At 39.3% G+C, this 16868-nt stretch overlaps 2 protein-coding genes across 5 annotated transcripts in view; both read right to left on the bottom strand.

Annotated features, from left to right (window-relative positions):
- The window catches only part of LPIN1 (lipin 1), a 76624-nt gene extending 75930 nt beyond the window's left edge, over positions 1–694 (bottom strand). Inside the window, exon 1 of the mRNA XM_048071282.2 lies at positions 546–694. Within this exon, the coding sequence (XP_047927239.2) occupies positions 546–626 (81 nt within the window). The 5' untranslated portion in view covers positions 627–694. The remainder of the gene's footprint in view (positions 1–545) is intronic.
- Positions 695–8594: 7900 nt separating this feature from the next.
- The window catches only part of GREB1 (growth regulating estrogen receptor binding 1), a 96505-nt gene continuing 88231 nt past the window's right edge, over positions 8595–16868 (bottom strand). For all 4 annotated transcript variants that reach the window (XM_013172634.3, XM_066994940.1, XM_013172639.3 and 1 more), the window contains 4 exons: positions 14605–14740; positions 13868–14068; positions 12068–12206; positions 8595–10359 (listed from right to left, as the gene is read on the bottom strand). In XM_013172634.3, the coding sequence (XP_013028088.2) occupies positions 10196–10359; positions 12068–12206; positions 13868–14068; positions 14605–14740 (640 nt within the window). In that variant the 3' untranslated portion in view covers positions 8595–10195. The remainder of the gene's footprint in view (positions 10360–12067; positions 12207–13867; positions 14069–14604; positions 14741–16868) is intronic.

Here is a 16868-nt window from a genome sequence, read left to right as displayed (position 1 = left end):
AGCCTTTCTAGCATCATAAAGCATCAAGCCCAGACCTTAAACCATAGACCTATGTAGCCACTGCTCCTAGACCATTAGTGCAGAATGTCTTATATTAAGGCAGTTTCTATTGTAAAAAATTATGGCAAAGCTTTTCTGTATTTCTAATAGGGGGTCTCACTGGCTCTCTTCTTAACAGATACCTGTTAAGCAGGTGTTTACACTATTCTTTATATCATTTTCCCTCCATTATACCTAAAAGGTACCTTTACACAGTGCTGCTTTACACAGCCAATAAGACAGCAAACAGTATGGAATCAGACAGGTTTTCTTGCAGCACTTGGCATACACAATAGGAGCACTAGGTTTTCCCCATTTAATTTTTTTTTAATATCTACAGGTAGAAATAGAATAGGAAATCTAATCAGTAATGAAACACAAACTTCTCTATAAGAGTGAAAAAGCTGATTATATTCAGTTCTACCTAGGTTTATAGAGCACAGTCTGTTACTTTCTTCTAGAGCTTTAAAATGTTATTTATGCAACCTTAGGGCATAAGATCTTACCCAAGACCAAGGGGAGCCAGTAGGGCTCTCGGGCTGTTCTTCATCCTCAGAAGACATCCTGGGCTGATCATTTTCTCCCATTCTTTGTGTAGGCTACTAAAACCAGCCTTGGTTTCAGCCATATATAAAAATGCTGCCTTCAAGTTTTAGTTGTTGACAACAAAGCTCCAGAGAATATAATTTCCCCGTGATCGCGTTTGCTTGCTAATTTTACCTGCTGAAGTTCTTGGAAGCAGAGTCAGAGCAAGAAACATGAGCTCAGTAAACCAGAGCACACTTTCCTTGCAACTGACTCCTCAAGTATCCTAATTAAGTCATAAAGTTCAGTGAAAAATTAGAGCTTGACAAACAAATGAACTTCCAAACATTCGGTGTCTGTCTTACTAGTATATGAGATTTTATGGTCAGACTATTTGCTGAGTTTTACATTCTGTGAAAAGAATATAAGGAATTCTCACTCTGCCAACACTTTATTACCATCGCTTATCATATTTAGTGTGTATTTTAATGGTTTAATTTTGTTTTCAAGACAGGTTCTTAATGTCAAAATCTAATTGTGCCTTTCTGCACAGCCACAGAGCTCTACAATTGTAACCGTGCGTGTGCAGGCAGCACAACTTTTCTCTTCTTCTGTGCAATAAAAAGTTGGAAGGAGAGCACTTTCCTTTCCATTTGTTTCTTTTGGTCTTATGATTCCTTTTAGTTATATACTGGAATGTAAAATACAGTTATTACAAATTTTGCCCTGTGTAGCTTCAGACAAATTTGCCCCGATACCTGTGTGATGTCTCTTTCTGTAAGAGGGGACTGCAGAGGTCGGTGTCCTAAAATCACGTGTGGCAGCTGAACTGACTGGCAGTTTCATCCCCCACATGAGGCCTAGAGAGGCTTTGATGTTGAACTGACCAGTAATTCATGGCTCTGTTATGCTTTTAGGATCATAACCTTTGGCTTGGATTTTATTAATTCCTCTGCTTATAAGGCATCTGCTTGCAGTAGCTGGTGAAATAAAATTATTATTGAAAAATCTAAACCCTGGTGATACATCTGTGACTTCAGGCAAAGGCTTCTAAATCTTTCCACTGTGTTACATAATGAAATGTGCTATTTATAGGGAGCTATTGCAGGAGACACCTAGCACTAGCTACGAGCTGATAATCATTATCAAATCAACAAGTGCACCCAGCTATGTTTGATATTTCACCTTAAGCTACACGCAAATTCAGTAAGTAGGGAAACAATTAAGCAATGGAAAAAGAAAACTTTGGAAATATAGCATGAGCAGAGAAATAGCCTGCAGCCAGCATGTGGTCTGTCATCACTGCAAGTGGCACTAAGCTTGGTAGCGTGTACTGGTAGAGAGGACAGAAGAGGGGAAGCCCTCTCTGATAGCTGGCAGTCCACCAGGCATTGTCAGCTCGTGGATTAGGGTATCACCATCTCACAGGCTGTGGTCTGACAGGGTGTTTTTTTCAAGAGCAACATCAGCTTCAGCTGTGTCCTCTGTCACCCTCCTCATCCCAAACTACACCACACAGGGCTTTTTAAGACCCGAAACAGGTCCCTGAGATGATTTATTCTGGGGTCTCCAGAAGAACCAAGTCAGCCCAACTGAGGGGGAATCGCATTGCCTTGTGGAGGCAGGAATCAGTGGGACAGGACTGGGCAGTACTGTTGTGCAGGAAGCAGTTCCTTAAGCTTTGAGTGTATTGGGAACTAGGCATTATTCCTGTGTATTCCAAAACTAACACAGCCACCAAAGGCAAACATCTAACATGGCAAAGGAAATGTCAGTTTGCACCACAGAAGGGGCATCAGGTGCAAACAATAAACTCTCAGCTTACTCCAGGTGCTCACCAGGCCCACAAACATCAGCAGGGCTGCCCTCAGCATCCTCCTGTGCCATCAGGCAGCCTCCTGCTGCCCGCTGTGCCCTGCTCCTGCCCTGAAACTCTGCCACTCCAGCCCGCTGGTGCCAGTGCCTGACGGACTTCCACCTGACGGGAGGCAGGGTCACAGGACATTGACTTGGAAGACACCTGGAGGAGAGCTGATTTTCCAAAGAAAAAATGATGCTTACTTAGATTCACATTAGAAATTTTGAATCTGAGGTGGCCAAATAGCTAGGTCACTTTAAAATTGCAGGCTAACGCTTCCCAGAGAAAAGAGAACAGAACTTAAGTTACCAGGATGCTCAAGTTACTGGCTTCTGTTGTACAGAAAAATGGTAAGACTGGGAGCACAGAAACCCATTTATCAGCTATCTGACACATCACATTTTCTTTCTGGAGCAGTTTCGGGGAAGGAAATTCAATACAATTCTCCTCATTGCTGCTTAGCAGGGAAATGCCACACCTAGTGAATTTCAATGGCATTCCTGCTTCTGCTGAAAGGTCTATTCACAGCACTTGAAAGATAGGAACCACTTCTTGTTGGAGTAATTTTCCACAGTACCACCCAGTTCTTATGTTAAGTTGGCTTTCAAACTGTGATGAACAAGCATAACAATCTATCAGTAATTGTTTCAATCATTATAATACTTTGCATAACGTTTATTTATAAAATTATTCAAGAAGTGGCTGTACATCTTTCCCAGCATGCTGTATATCTGAAGCCTTTGTCATCTTGTGCATCGTCTGGCTTCAGGATTTTTCTGCTTTCACCAGGAAGCCCTGACAGCTACGAGCATTTCTACTACGCAATAGGTGAACCCAGCAACCGCTACCCCTAGATCGATGCTCCTGATAGTCAGAGTTGGAATCCTATGTCCAAAGGTGACCAACACCAGATGTTTCTGATCAAGAAACCCATAAATTGAATAATAACCATACGGGAAAAAAATCTCTAATTTCTATAACTTAGTTCAGTGGTTCCCAGGCTTTTCCCAAGGTTGCCACTGCCACTAGTTTCTCCCCTTCCCACCTTCTCTGCTTTCACGCTCCTCAGCCAGGCTGATGTCTCTTTCTCTCCTGCAAATCTCCTTCCAAGTGCTCCCTACAGCCCCAAGCCCCAGCTGCTTTTCCCTCAATCCATTCCCAATTCTCCATGACTTTACAACGTTGCTGCTACATCCATGGTTAGTGTTTCTAACCAAAGACACGTTGGGACTGACCCAGAAGTCACAGAAAATATCCTCAGACTCATGTTCATGTAAGCTTTGCAGCCACGTGTGGACTCCTACCCAGCTTGTTGCCTCTGAGATCTTGTATCAGTAAGTTTCACTGGATAATCATGCAGCATATACAGAAGCCTTCTGTCAGTTATAACATAGCCTAATGATATCATTACATGATCATACAGGGCAAACAGGAGCCAATTTCTTTTTATAAACAGTATGTGTAAGTGCTCTGTCATGAGAAGAAAAAAAAATTGTAGTCACCACAGAATATTTAAAAAAGTAATATGAGCTCATGGTAGCCATGGTGTAAACTTTATTTTCTAATCTGATAAGATTGTCTTCTTATTTTTAATAGAATAATTGCTCACTGAAAATTAATTTAAGATATTTTTAAATACAATCTACTGTTTTGGGACACAGCCACTCTCTTAGAGCAGTGTAACTTTCTCCAGCCTTCTCACATTGCTGGAGTTGCTGTGAACACAGCATATGGAACTGCTTTTCTCTGTTTTCTTTGTTTTATCTCATAAACACCCATGGCAATTTACAACCCCTTGAAATAGGGGCTTTATAAAGTAAGCAAGAATAAAATCTACCTTACACAGCTGCCAAGTAGTAAGCCTCCTGCTTTGCATCTACACCACTTGTTTTTTCTCCCTGGACATGAGGCTTGTGCACTGTTTCCGATGATGGTTACTGCAAATGCATTACAAAACAGGCAGACTAAGTAAATACAGGAGGTACATTGGTGGGTTTTCTAACTGTCATCTCTTTCAGCAGGGGAGATTCACCATGCAAATAAAAGAAAATTAAATAGCAGCAGAGTTTGGGATTTTTAGCTATACAGATACCAAAGAGAAAAAGGAATGAAAGACACTCAGTTAGGGCAGAGGTAAGATTCAAGATGCTGCAGGTTTGGCTTGAACAGGAGCCCACTGGGGGTCTTCAGGCTGGTACCCAGGGCTGCCAGCATGCCCCAGCACAGGTGCCATTTAGTCTGGGACAGATTCATGCCATTTATGGCTGATACACCAGGGGCATTTACAAGAATAAAATTCAAATGGAAAAAAGTGACACCATCACCAAAACCAGGTTCTGTGTGATTACAAAATGATCTGCTGTGTTGGTATAGTATGATAGAGAATCCAGTGGTTACCGCAATACCCTGTGAGCTGACAGCAGTTCTCCAGGGTCACTAGGTCCCTTCATACAGTAAGAAGTAAAAACTCACTTTGTGTCAATCCTGTTTTCTCTAAGTAAAAGGAAATCATTCAGCTGCTGATAGCAATGCCACAACTCTTTTTCTGTAGTACCTCAGCATGCACTTTGCCAGAACAATCCTCCTTAATATGTTCAGAGCTTAAAATACATCACTGATGTAACAAGTACAAAGAAATTTCCTTCTGTTTATGCTACTATGCAAATCAAATGTCAGTTTTCTTGATGATTTTAATCAAAACAACATTTGCATATGAAGCAGCTTTATGAAGCTTTTCTAAAAATCAAGGCAGTCAATTCCAAACGTCTTTTTCTGACTGAGCAGGACTCTCATTGTTACATTTGACATCCCCTCTCTCTTTTACTGAATAATATGTTAGCAGTGAGCACTGCCAGCAAATGGACAATGCCTCAAAACTCCCTGAGCTGTGGTTACAATCATCAGTGGTTACTTTTTGGGTGGCATTTGCCAATGACCAGAACTAATGATATTTTTTTCAGATGAAAAGCAGAACAGAGATAAGGGGTGGAAGGCAGTCAACAGGCAGAGGACATATGGGATTAGTTTGCTTTTCAATGAAGACCTAGGTCCTTAAGGAGGTAGGAAAAATGGAAAGAACAATATTAATTTTATTTCTCACCAGCATAGCTGCGGTATTTCAGTGAAAACCGATGAACTACTAAAGCTGTTCACTGAGGGGCAAATGCAGAGGCTGTGCTGTATCCATTCTTAGCCCTGCTTCCATTGTTCTCCATTTTCCACTTTGTAACTTCTCCCCTGACACTTATTTTGGGCTTATTTCTCTTGTACTTCTTTCTTTTTGTCTGACTGACACCTATCACCATAGAGTATCACAGATCTAGCCTTTGATATGTTTAACAGCTGCTTTTAGATACTGCGTAGGAGCCAAGATCTGTACATTCCCCATAACACCAGGAGGTGCTTACTAAGGGAAGAAGGCTGAAATCTCTTACATCCTGTAGCGTTCAAATCATCTGTAAAGCCCGTGCCATTCAAATGCCAGACATTAGTACTTAAGTGCTTGTGAAGAGTTTTTTAATAGTGGAGAGAGAGGGTAAGAAGGAAAATAATGTCACCTTCCCAGTAACCTTCTCTATATTTGGATACTGTCTTTTGCAGCAGCTGAATCATGAAATGCTTCACCCCCTGACACACAGTACTGAACACGATAACAATACTATCAGCAGGTGATAATGGTGGATGACTAAGCCAGCAAGCATGGAAGGCACTAGAGAAGAAGGTAGAGGCTGGATAAAAGTCTGTGAAAGCATGCTGTCAATTCCCTTTTGCCTTCTATTTTGTTTCCTACTACATTATCGAGTCAACCTATGTGATGGAGAGCTCTATCTTCTTGCCGCATCCAAAATCAGAAAGGAAAGACTAAATGATTTGTTTGCATGAATGTGGGTTAATTTTTCTCTCAAAGGTCACTGTAATGGACCCTCCCACAACAGGCAAGACAAAAGCAGGGTGGAGCTGGGACCTGGGTTCCCTACCTCCACATGCAGCCCTGGTAAAAAAACAGCAGCACAAAGAAGTTTCTATGCTTTGTACAGCATAAGATGCCAGCCCCACCCAAACAGATTTGATTTTATTTATCATGATTATTTACCGGCATTACTGTAATCACCTCAGAGTCTCGGTTGGACACAAAACCCTATGTGTTCCCCATATCTGAAAGCTTACAGTCTGAGGGAGTTTAGCTTGTAAACTATGTCAGGGATGAAGAAATTTTTGTACAGAGATCTGAAGAGCTGCTCTCCCTGACTTATCCACCATTGGTATTTGTCATCATGGAAACAAAGTGCTGTGTTCTTCTGCCATGTCGGGTGCACAGCTAGTCATCTGAAGGGAAATAACTGCATTTTGGTCACACAAGTGGTGCATATTTAGTCTTATAGAAAGATATAATAAAAACGAGGCCTTGAAAAAGTCCAGGTAGATGACGTTGGTCAGTCTTCCCTTGTCAACTGATGCAATCACTCCATCATAGAAGGCCATCAGATTGGTCAGGCATAATTTGCCCTTGGTGAAGCCTTACTGCTTTTCTCGGATTGCCTCCTTGTCTTGCATGTGCCTTGACATTGCTTCCTTGACCTCTTCCATGATCTTCCCAGGCACAGAGGCGAGGCTCACAGGTATGTAGTTTCCCAGGTTCTCCTTTCTACCCTTTTCAAAAATGGGAGTAATGTTTCCCTTTTTCCAGTCACTGGAGACCTCACCTGACTGCCAAATCTAATCAAATATGATGGAGAGAGTCTTGCCAATTCCACCAGCCAGTTCCCTCAGGACCCTGGGATGCATGGCATCAGGCCCCATAGACTTGTACCTGTTCTGTTTCATCAGGAAACATGTTTGGTGAGGCCACGTCCTGAGACCCTATCCTGTAGGCAGGATACAGTGGATAGGTGACTCACAGAGCAAAAGGTTAAAAGTGAGACGTTACTTAAGAATATGATGGTTTCAGCCCACCCGCGGCTGCAATTTGTGAAAATCTTGAAGATGTCATACCAAAAGAGAATGTTAAGAAAGGATGTGATTTACTATTTCCATCTGATTTAGTGATATGTTTCTTTGATCTGTTTCTAGTGAAATTTCCAAACTTTTATAATTTCTTAATTGCAGAAGTATTGATCTTACCCACACAGAATACTTTTAAATAAATACGCAGTTAAAGTGTTTTGCTTTTTCATAATGCTTCTGCCTCTGTGTGTCAGCACCTTAATTCTTAACAAGTAACCTCAGTAAGTGAAGTTCAGAATTCTCATGTGAAGTTACCTCAGTGTTTCAGAAAGTAAATGTATCTGTTCAAACACAGGTACAGAGCCTAGACTGCCAAAATGCCAGCAACCATTCTAACCACTGCAGGGAATTGTCCTCATAACGAGCAAACAAACAAAAACAAAAAATAAAAACCTGATGTATGAACAGGAAGCTGAAATGCATTTTTTTAATCTCACAGATATTTAATGGAAAGCTCTGAGCTTGGGATCTTTCCAAATGGTTTGGCCATTACTAGTAGAGCTGAACACAACTATAACAGCATGGGACACAGAAGGGGTTGCGTGCTGGATAATTCCATGAAAAAATACAGACTAAGCAGCACCCAGCAGTGTTGGAAAAGTCTCAGGAACTTCGACAGCCACACTAGTGAACCTATGTTTTATCAGAGTACCATTTACAGAAATACTGCAAAACACACTGGTAAACAACATTATGGGAAGATACACGAGCTTGGACTGAGAAGGCACTCTGATTTTCCCAGCACTGTGATGTGAGAATCAGAGAAATATTACTGTGCAAAGCCACCACTTGTGAAAGCAAAACTGGAAAGCTTCTTGTTTCAACACAAATACTTAAGGCCTTTTTTTCAGGATGAATCTTGGAGAAAGATGCATGTCTAAGCATTTGAAAAGCAAATCTCACATCTAAAAATATGGAAAGTTTACAGACATTTAGCATAAATTGTTTGAGTACAAGACAGGAGTTTTCAACCCTCACTCTTTAGTCTCAATTTCTTCTAAAAACTCTTGTACCTTTGAGGCTATGTTACACTTTAGGCCATTAAATAACGCTGTTTTTTCTCTTGATCAGTTTCAGGAATTCTTTAATAGTGAATTCCTTTCATCCAACTTTCCCCTCGCCCCCACAAAAACATGCTTGACAGTGCTACATATCACCAAGACAGATGTCCATGCAGTATCAACTTTATTTATAAAGGATGGATTAGACATGAATGTCACACTCCTTTTAAAAGTTTAAATTAACTGACTAACTGTTGAAAACTGCCCAGGTGATACTATTTACATAAAACAATGCCGACCTTCATTCCCAAAATTTAAATGAAGCAAATCTCTGAAAAAAATAAAAATAAAAAAAAAAATAAAATATACATGCATGCCAATTTCTACCAGTTATCTTGTAAACAGCAATCTAAGTATCTTACAGTTACTGTAATTAGCTTTTCCCTGTGAAGGAACCTAAATTTGCTCTTTGGCACAATCATATTCATGCCTCCATTTCAAGACAAGTACTGTCATGGCTTCAGCCACCTAATGGCATTTCATCAGTATAAAAATCAATGACCATCTCACTGGCATATCTAGCAAGAAAGACTGCCCAAATATTACACACCTTCTGGCAATGTCTACACTCATCCTTCCTGCACTCAGACTGAGCAAAGTAAACACTGATTCTGTAAAGACAAACATGAAGTCCAAAACTCAGAGAACATTTCCAAAAATCTAAACAAGGACTGTGATCACTGACTTCACATTTAGAGTGTACAAAATACCATGATGCCTCATGCCTTTCTAGAATGTGTTTTTAGATTGCCACCTAAACTCCTCAGAGTCATAGTCTCTATTTTCTCACTCTTATGAAGCACCTTGGCAAGAAAATATCCCCAGAAAGTGTATTGGGATGGTTTCAGAACCATCTCTTCTCTGTTTTGACTGCACTGGGCCCAGCTTGAAGTCTGTAGTCAGTGCAACAGTTTAGTCAGAGGCCAAAAAACACCAGCATTTTAGGTGCAAAAAGTCACTTGCAGGTCAGTCTCACCATTTGGTATTCTCAGTTGTGTCAGGTAATTTCATTTTCAGGTTTAATTGTTCAGATCTCACTGGTAAGTCTACTTTCTTGACTCTTCTTTATGCTAATAAAATCAGACATATAATTATGCTTTCAACCCACAATTCTCGTATGGTAAAATTATCCAGTATGGTACCTGTTCAAAAATTAAGGCTCCAACGGATTTCCCATTTTTTAAGAATTATACTTTACATATCTTCATATAAAAAACCTACCTGGATCAATCAGTAGCAATATACTACAAGACTAACAATAACCTGTTGCTTTGTGCCAACTGTTAGATAAATAAGACTCGTAAAACAAAATCTGCACCTAAATTTTCATTTCCTATTTTGGGAATGTACAAAAAGTTTTCTAAAACTCTTGCTTATAAACTTGTTTGTGGTCATTTTTGCCACAGAAGAAATGCATTAATTCACCTCCTTTCTGATCCAAAATAATTTCTGCCACATGGAATGCTAAGTTTCTGCATCTTTCCCAGGAATCAAGAATTACTTCCATCAGACAATTGAATTAGAAGAGTAACTTATAGTGCTTGGAAATAAGAGGATAAATTGATTGATTCTAATAAGCAATGTCATCAAACAGTCCTGTTTTTCCTAAGAAAGCAGAGCCTCTCAAAAGTCATCTTGTGAGATTGTGGCAATTAGTCTCTTGTCATTCATTTTTTCCTAGTTATACAGAAAACGTGTCTAATTTCTATTAAATATGTCGTCCGGTCAGGAAGAAAAGTGGTCTGTCCTCTTTTGCGTTGGCAGTCTGGAATTCATCCCTCAGTCGGAACTGCCACTCATCTTCCAGCTCTAGCCGGACAACAGTCTGGCGAAGGGAATTGCGATCTTGACAAATAACACACAGGGTGGCACCTAGGTAAACAATTAAAAAGAAACCCATGTGAGTATCACCTTTGTTCTCAGATCACCCAGCTCCCACCACCCCTTAGCAAAAGGAATTTCCACCAGTTTCAAAGCAGGAGTTACAGATGTTCTTAAGAGAAAATTAGGACACACAGGATTTCAGAGAGCTACGTTCGGCTCCCTATTAATCAGGGTCGTCTTGTGTAGCCTAAGACGTCTAGTACTCATCTAGTAAACAGGACTAGCAATACATTGCTTACACCTTGGGGTAAAAAAGGGTAAAAATGTCAAGTCTAAGCAGGTGGTGATAGGTCCTGACAGAAAGCAAGGTAACACCCTACATCCATTACTGTTCTAGTCCTGCTGATCATCATTACCTTGTTGAGTGAAACCTCACTCAACAAAACACCTAAACCCACAAGACAATCACCATGATGGCTGATTAAGCTCTATGTGCTTTGCTGACCAGAGATGGTTTAATATCAACTGTTTTGATTGGCATTCTGATACCATTTCAACATGCAAGCATGACTTCCTGGCTTATGAAAAGAAGTTCTTGATTAAGAGGAACTAATTACCTCACCTGCACCCAGTACTCTGAAAGAGAGCTGGTGAGGTAGGAAGAGATGCCCAAGACAAAACCAGCTGAGAATACAGTAAAAAGAAACAAGACAGTCATGTGGTGTTTAACACTCAGGTAGCTGGCTAGAAGGTCAATTTTACTGCCAATGGAGACAGGGAAATCCTGAACCAAACACACTTTGTGCTACACAGTACAAAAATAGGCTGGTTTGTGCAAATTGAAACTGATAGCTTCTCGTCACTCCCTTGAAGAAATGCAGTACAAAAGCACTGCTTTCATTAGACTTTACTCTGACAGCCTTGTCAGAGAAACTACAGGCCGATTAAAATGTGGACATTGCTCCAGAATGAGAATAGACACTGGCACTTATGTGGCTTCAGTAGCATGTGCAGGTAAAAGCACCATATACACCAATTTGCATTTTATTACACATACCTACACAAAACTGCATTAACTAAACAAAGAACATAGCAGTTCATAACTCTGCCAGTTTCAACAAGGCATTTGCAATAGTGTTCCTACTCTAGTGACAGTTACATACAAGTGAAACAAATCCCCGGAGCATTAGATGTCTACAACAGTAGCAGAACAATCCAAAAGAAGTTTGCAATGTGACTTGCAGTACAGATGGAAGTGATTTGTCTCCAGTACTGTCCATCATCATAAGCACCACACAGAGAAACTGATTAGGAATAAATTGGAAATAGAAACTGTGTAATTTAAAAGGACAGCAAATAGATTTTGATGGAGTCACATCCATCATCTATTTTCTCTTGAAAATTAGAAAACATCACTTGCAAGAACACAATGGGAAAATTCTTCATACGTAAATCTTAAATATTCAGTTTTCAAGCTTAAGGTAAAGAGTTATGCATATACACTAGGCATAATGATAGAGATCCAACATTGCCTCTCCACTTATAGTTCTGCAGAACACAGTTATAGACCGGTACAGAGCCAGCATGACCAAACATCAAAAATGGTAGGACATATGAAGACAAATATAAACATATACATAAATATATATGCACATTTTTATATAAAATGCAAAATCAATAGTACTTTTCCCATTTTTGCCCAGATTCCTAGAGACCAGGATATATAATTTTCTGTAATAAAATTACTGCAGCTCACCTTTAAGAAAATGAAACTTCTTCAAAAAGCTAGCTACAACAAAGGAATCACAGAGGTACAGCAAGAGACCACTGAATGTCAAACCAGAGGAACTGATATTCAGAGAGTGAGGCCGAGAACTCACATAGCAAACTGCAATCTAATTGGGAGAGAAGAAAAAAAAAAAACACACGTAAGTTAGCTTTCTTCAGGCTTCTATATAACGCTACTAGCTAAGGTTTCATACCTTTCAATATTCACACCTGACTCACATTCAGACTTGCTTTCCAACTCCAAATATTGTGATTGTTACAGTTCTTTTCTAAAAATCCCCCTAATTATTAAAAGCTATATAAAAACAGTATTCATAACTATTCATTAGTTCTAATTATTCATTATTATTATTACCATGTGGTTTAGATATGATAGGGTTTGAAAGCTGTGGTAATGACAGCTCCAAACAACCATAAGTCTGTGACCTACCCAGCACAGTGTACCCACACAAGAGCAAATACAGTAATTGTGCAGTCTGAAACAAGAAGAAGCCTTTAGAAATGTCTAATTTCATTTACATCACAATGGGATTACTCAAGTCAGTAGAGCTGTGCATATAAATAATTGTATGAGGTTTCCTGTTGTTTAGTTACTTCATTTCTATAGCTATTCCCCCAATCCACAGGGAACCAGGAATATTTAGAGCACCGTTTCAGGGTTTATAAATTTAAAATTAAGGAATCTTTCCCACATGAGTTTACTTCCAAAGTGCTATTCTACTTACTTGGGGCAGACCCATATCTAGCATAAATCAGCATGATTCAGTGGAAGAAGGCTGACCCACAGCAACTGAGACAGCCCAGGATATCTATATGCATGTCTATATGTATAAAATAGCTGCATGAATTCCTTCAATCCTACTGTATCATATACCAATTCAGGTAAAAATCCCAGAACTTAATTAAACTCATTTCATATGCTGAATGGATTAGAGCTGAAACAGTGCAATGGATGAAGACAGTAATAGTACAATGCCCTTCAACACAATTTGTTTTTTCCAGGCATGGTGGGAACCTGCAGGAGCTCAGCCAGAAAGGAAATTAAAAGACACAGTCAAAATGTTCTGGGAACAGCATAGACAGAAAGGTCATTAAACAACTGTTTGGGTAAAGAAGTTAAGTTAGTAAATCCAACAAGTCTGAATTTCATTTAGTATTCAAGCCAGGTGAAAAGGTAAAAACAGTTTCTCTCTACTGAACACCACCACCTTACTATTGCACTTCTATCTGACCTACATTTGTGTTTAAATATGACCTTGGTTTTAGATCCAAACCCACTAGGGAGAGTCAACAGCTCTTGAGACCTAATGTCAACTTCTCCCATTCTGGCTGCATGTCTTGGTATTTGCTTCTCTGCCTCAGCGAATCAGTCAAAAGTAATCTAAAACATATGTACTTTGAAGGGCTTTCTCAGGACTAGGTAGCATTTGTAAAACACTCATTTGGAAGAAATTTGGTATAGGAAGGGTCAAATTACAACAGATTAAGAAAACATTTATTTAAAAAAAAAAAAGTGCTCTGTATTAATTCAGACTCTAACACCACTCACAGACTATATAAGTATTTTGGACAACTCTGGTATTGCTCTACATGTATTTTATGTGTAATTTCTCTCAGTATCTCTATACGACAAAGAATTTTATTTTAACAACATGAGGATTTCATATCTGATTGTTTGAAGGCTGTTATGAATAAATGCCTCAACAAACTCATCCAAAACATAGGCCATACATTTCTAGAGCTGATTGAAGGTTACTTTGTTCCATACCTGTGGTCCTAAGTTAAGGTAACAGTCCACAGATAGCACTGGATGACTATAATTCTTCAATGAGAGGGGGAAGAAGCGATGGCTGTGATACTGGAGGTATTTTTCAAGAAGCAACTGAGCAGGTGCTGCCAAGAATGTATGCTTGCTGTCAGGAGCACAAATGTACTGAGCAGGTGAGATTGAAACTGGAGTGTCAGACACCTATGAGGAAAAACATTTCTGGCACAGATGAATCCTGATCAATCAAGTTGCACTTATCTGAATTTTAGTTTGTACAAAACACATCTCTATCCTATATATCTAAGATTTATATAAGAAGCAAAGTCATTCAGACAAAAATATCTGCTATCGAAAATGTTTCAGAGGTTCAAAGAATTATATTTGTATTTATAGAGTCTTTGGGGTTTCTTCTTTGAAACCAAAGTACTCCTAAATGTGAAATCATGTGAAGATGAGTAATCAAATAGATATAGACAAAAAACTTATAGTGAATGGTTATCTGAATTGTAAAGAAATTCTTCAGGTATTTTTGAAAGTTTTAAAGAAAATGATTACAAACTGGTGCATTTATACCAAGAATATTGTGGATTTCAGGAAGAAAGACAAAAAAGACATGTCAGACATATCCCATTACTGGCAACTGGTGATGCACCATAATACCTCAGCTCTCCTGGTTACAGGGTACAAAAGGGAAAACAGAATTTTAACAATGGTGAAGCAGAGGTGCCAGTTCCCACCTTAGATTTAATGTGGAAAGATCTCTGTCCTCCTACTGCAATTTGCTTCTTCATGACACTGAAGTGATTGAACCGGCAGATGAGAAGGCCTGCACTGTGGACACGCAAGTTGAAGTCAACATCATCACACATAAACCTGGGAAGAAGAAAATCATAGCAATTCAGAGCAATGTTTCTCATCACTGACTAACAAATACAAGCATTCGTCTTTGATCTGTACAATAGAAAGGACCGGTGTCAAACATACAAACCCTCCATTCAGTAGCTATCAGTCAGGGAAACAGGCTTCATCTTTGTAATAATAAATGAGTTCATTAACAATGGCTGGACTGAAATTTAGAAAATCATAATGAGGGAAGAACCACTTACAGAGTAAAAGGACTGGAAACACAGGGGAAAGTTATAGAAGAAAGGCATTAAGACGCCAGGGAAAAGACCTAGGAGTTAAATTATTTTATTTGCCTCTTCATACAATAATGCAGTCATAGAAAAAAGATACACAAATTACTACCCCAAATAAGGTCAAGGAAATTAACTCCTTTGACTTCCAAGGACATGGATGATAGACATTTGATATTTGAAATTTGACATTTCAAATGTCTAGATGATAACTCATTTTTTCCTTAGAATACAAATATCTGTGTTTTTTGTTTGTTTGTTTGTTTGTTTAATAATCCTCTGCAGAAATAATGTCATTCTGCATTAGAGACAAACTTATTTGAAGACAATTTCTCTTTCCTTAGTCCAACAGAACTGCTGAGACATAGGAATAAAGCACACAGAATGAGGACATCCTTGAGCTAGATTTGGCCCACTTCAAAAATAAAATGGACCAGAAGGTAAACTTCTAAAGCTGACTACATGCAAATCTTCTGGCCTTTGGGAAATTCAAACTCAGTTCTCCATTTTGAATGTAGATACTACACAGGAAACAGGATGATGTGCAGAACTGTGGGATTAACATCCAGGGCTTGGATTTAGGAAAGCTAAGCAGTTACTGCAACAGTGAGCATTAGTGAGAAAAATGATATTTGATTATATGTTTTGAAAACCTTCTCTTTGATCTACATGGATATTTGTTATCCCTGACTGTCAGTTCCTCTGTGTTTTAAAATATACTTTTTTCTTTGCCAGCTCAGCTCGGCATGTCATGTAATGCTTCGGCCTTAACAGCACCCCCATACAGCATTATGGTGAGCCACTCATGGATTAGAGACACAGACAGGAAATGGGTGGCGTTGTCTCGCATTCCTGACATTTTAGCATTGCTGCCTGTACTCATATCATTGTGTTTTATTGCACTGTCATTCTCTCCATTAGCCCTTCATGTTGCCTAATAAGATAATACAGCTAGATAGCGTGGGAGCACAGTTCTGTGCCAGAAGATGGATGGGAACAAATTTAAAATGTTCTTTTAAAGTGTCAGACTGGTCATGATAAAAATTTAGGTCATCTGTTTAGCTAGACTAAAGGAATCAGAAGCGCTTCCCCAAGTTACAAATAAACTCGGACTTCATAAGACATCTTCCTGAGACAGTTTTACTGAGAAGTACAACGGGGTTTGGTTATCCAAGTCTAGGTGCTCAGTGCCATTTTAGATGACTTGGGCTATCCCAAATAGCTCACAGAAAAATAAGTGTCTTAGATTTCATGTCATACCTGTCAGCCCCATGTGGACACATCCTGAGGTGCCAAAGTCTCACTTTAGGCAAGTGAATCCCACCTTTAGCAATAGCTACTTCATTCTGTTGTGATAAATGCTTGTCCCTCAGAAACAGGAACAATTCCCATAAATCAGTGATTTTCGATGAGATGATGTATTTAGTGAATACAATTCTGGTAACTGTGGTGATACTGTGTATGGCAGTACTTTAATCTGAAATACTATGTGAAATAATAAATGAAAAAAATGGGAATTCAGAGACAGAAGAATATGAGAAAAACCACTAATGCTAATGAGGTTCATTTACTCCTTCTGAATTTGCTGATGAGCGTACATGTAGTATGCTCCAATGTTTAGAATAGAACAGAACAGAACAGAATGGAACAGAATGGAACGGAACAGAATGGAATGGAACAGAACAATTAAGTTGGGAGGGGCCTTCAAGGATCATACAGTCCAACTGCCTGACCACTTCAGGGCTGACCAAAAGTTAAGGAACATTATTGAGGGCATTATCCAAATGTCTCTTGAACGCTGACAGCCACGGGGCATCAATCATCCTGCAAGGAATCTTCTTCCAGTGTTTAACCACCTTCACAGT

This window comes from Anser cygnoides, chromosome 3 (assembly GCF_040182565.1).
Source record: "Anser cygnoides isolate HZ-2024a breed goose chromosome 3, Taihu_goose_T2T_genome, whole genome shotgun sequence".
Taxonomy (NCBI): Eukaryota; Metazoa; Chordata; class Aves; order Anseriformes; family Anatidae; genus Anser; species Anser cygnoides.
Note: the sequence above shows the minus strand (reverse complement) of the source record. Positions and strands in the feature narration are given on the sequence as shown.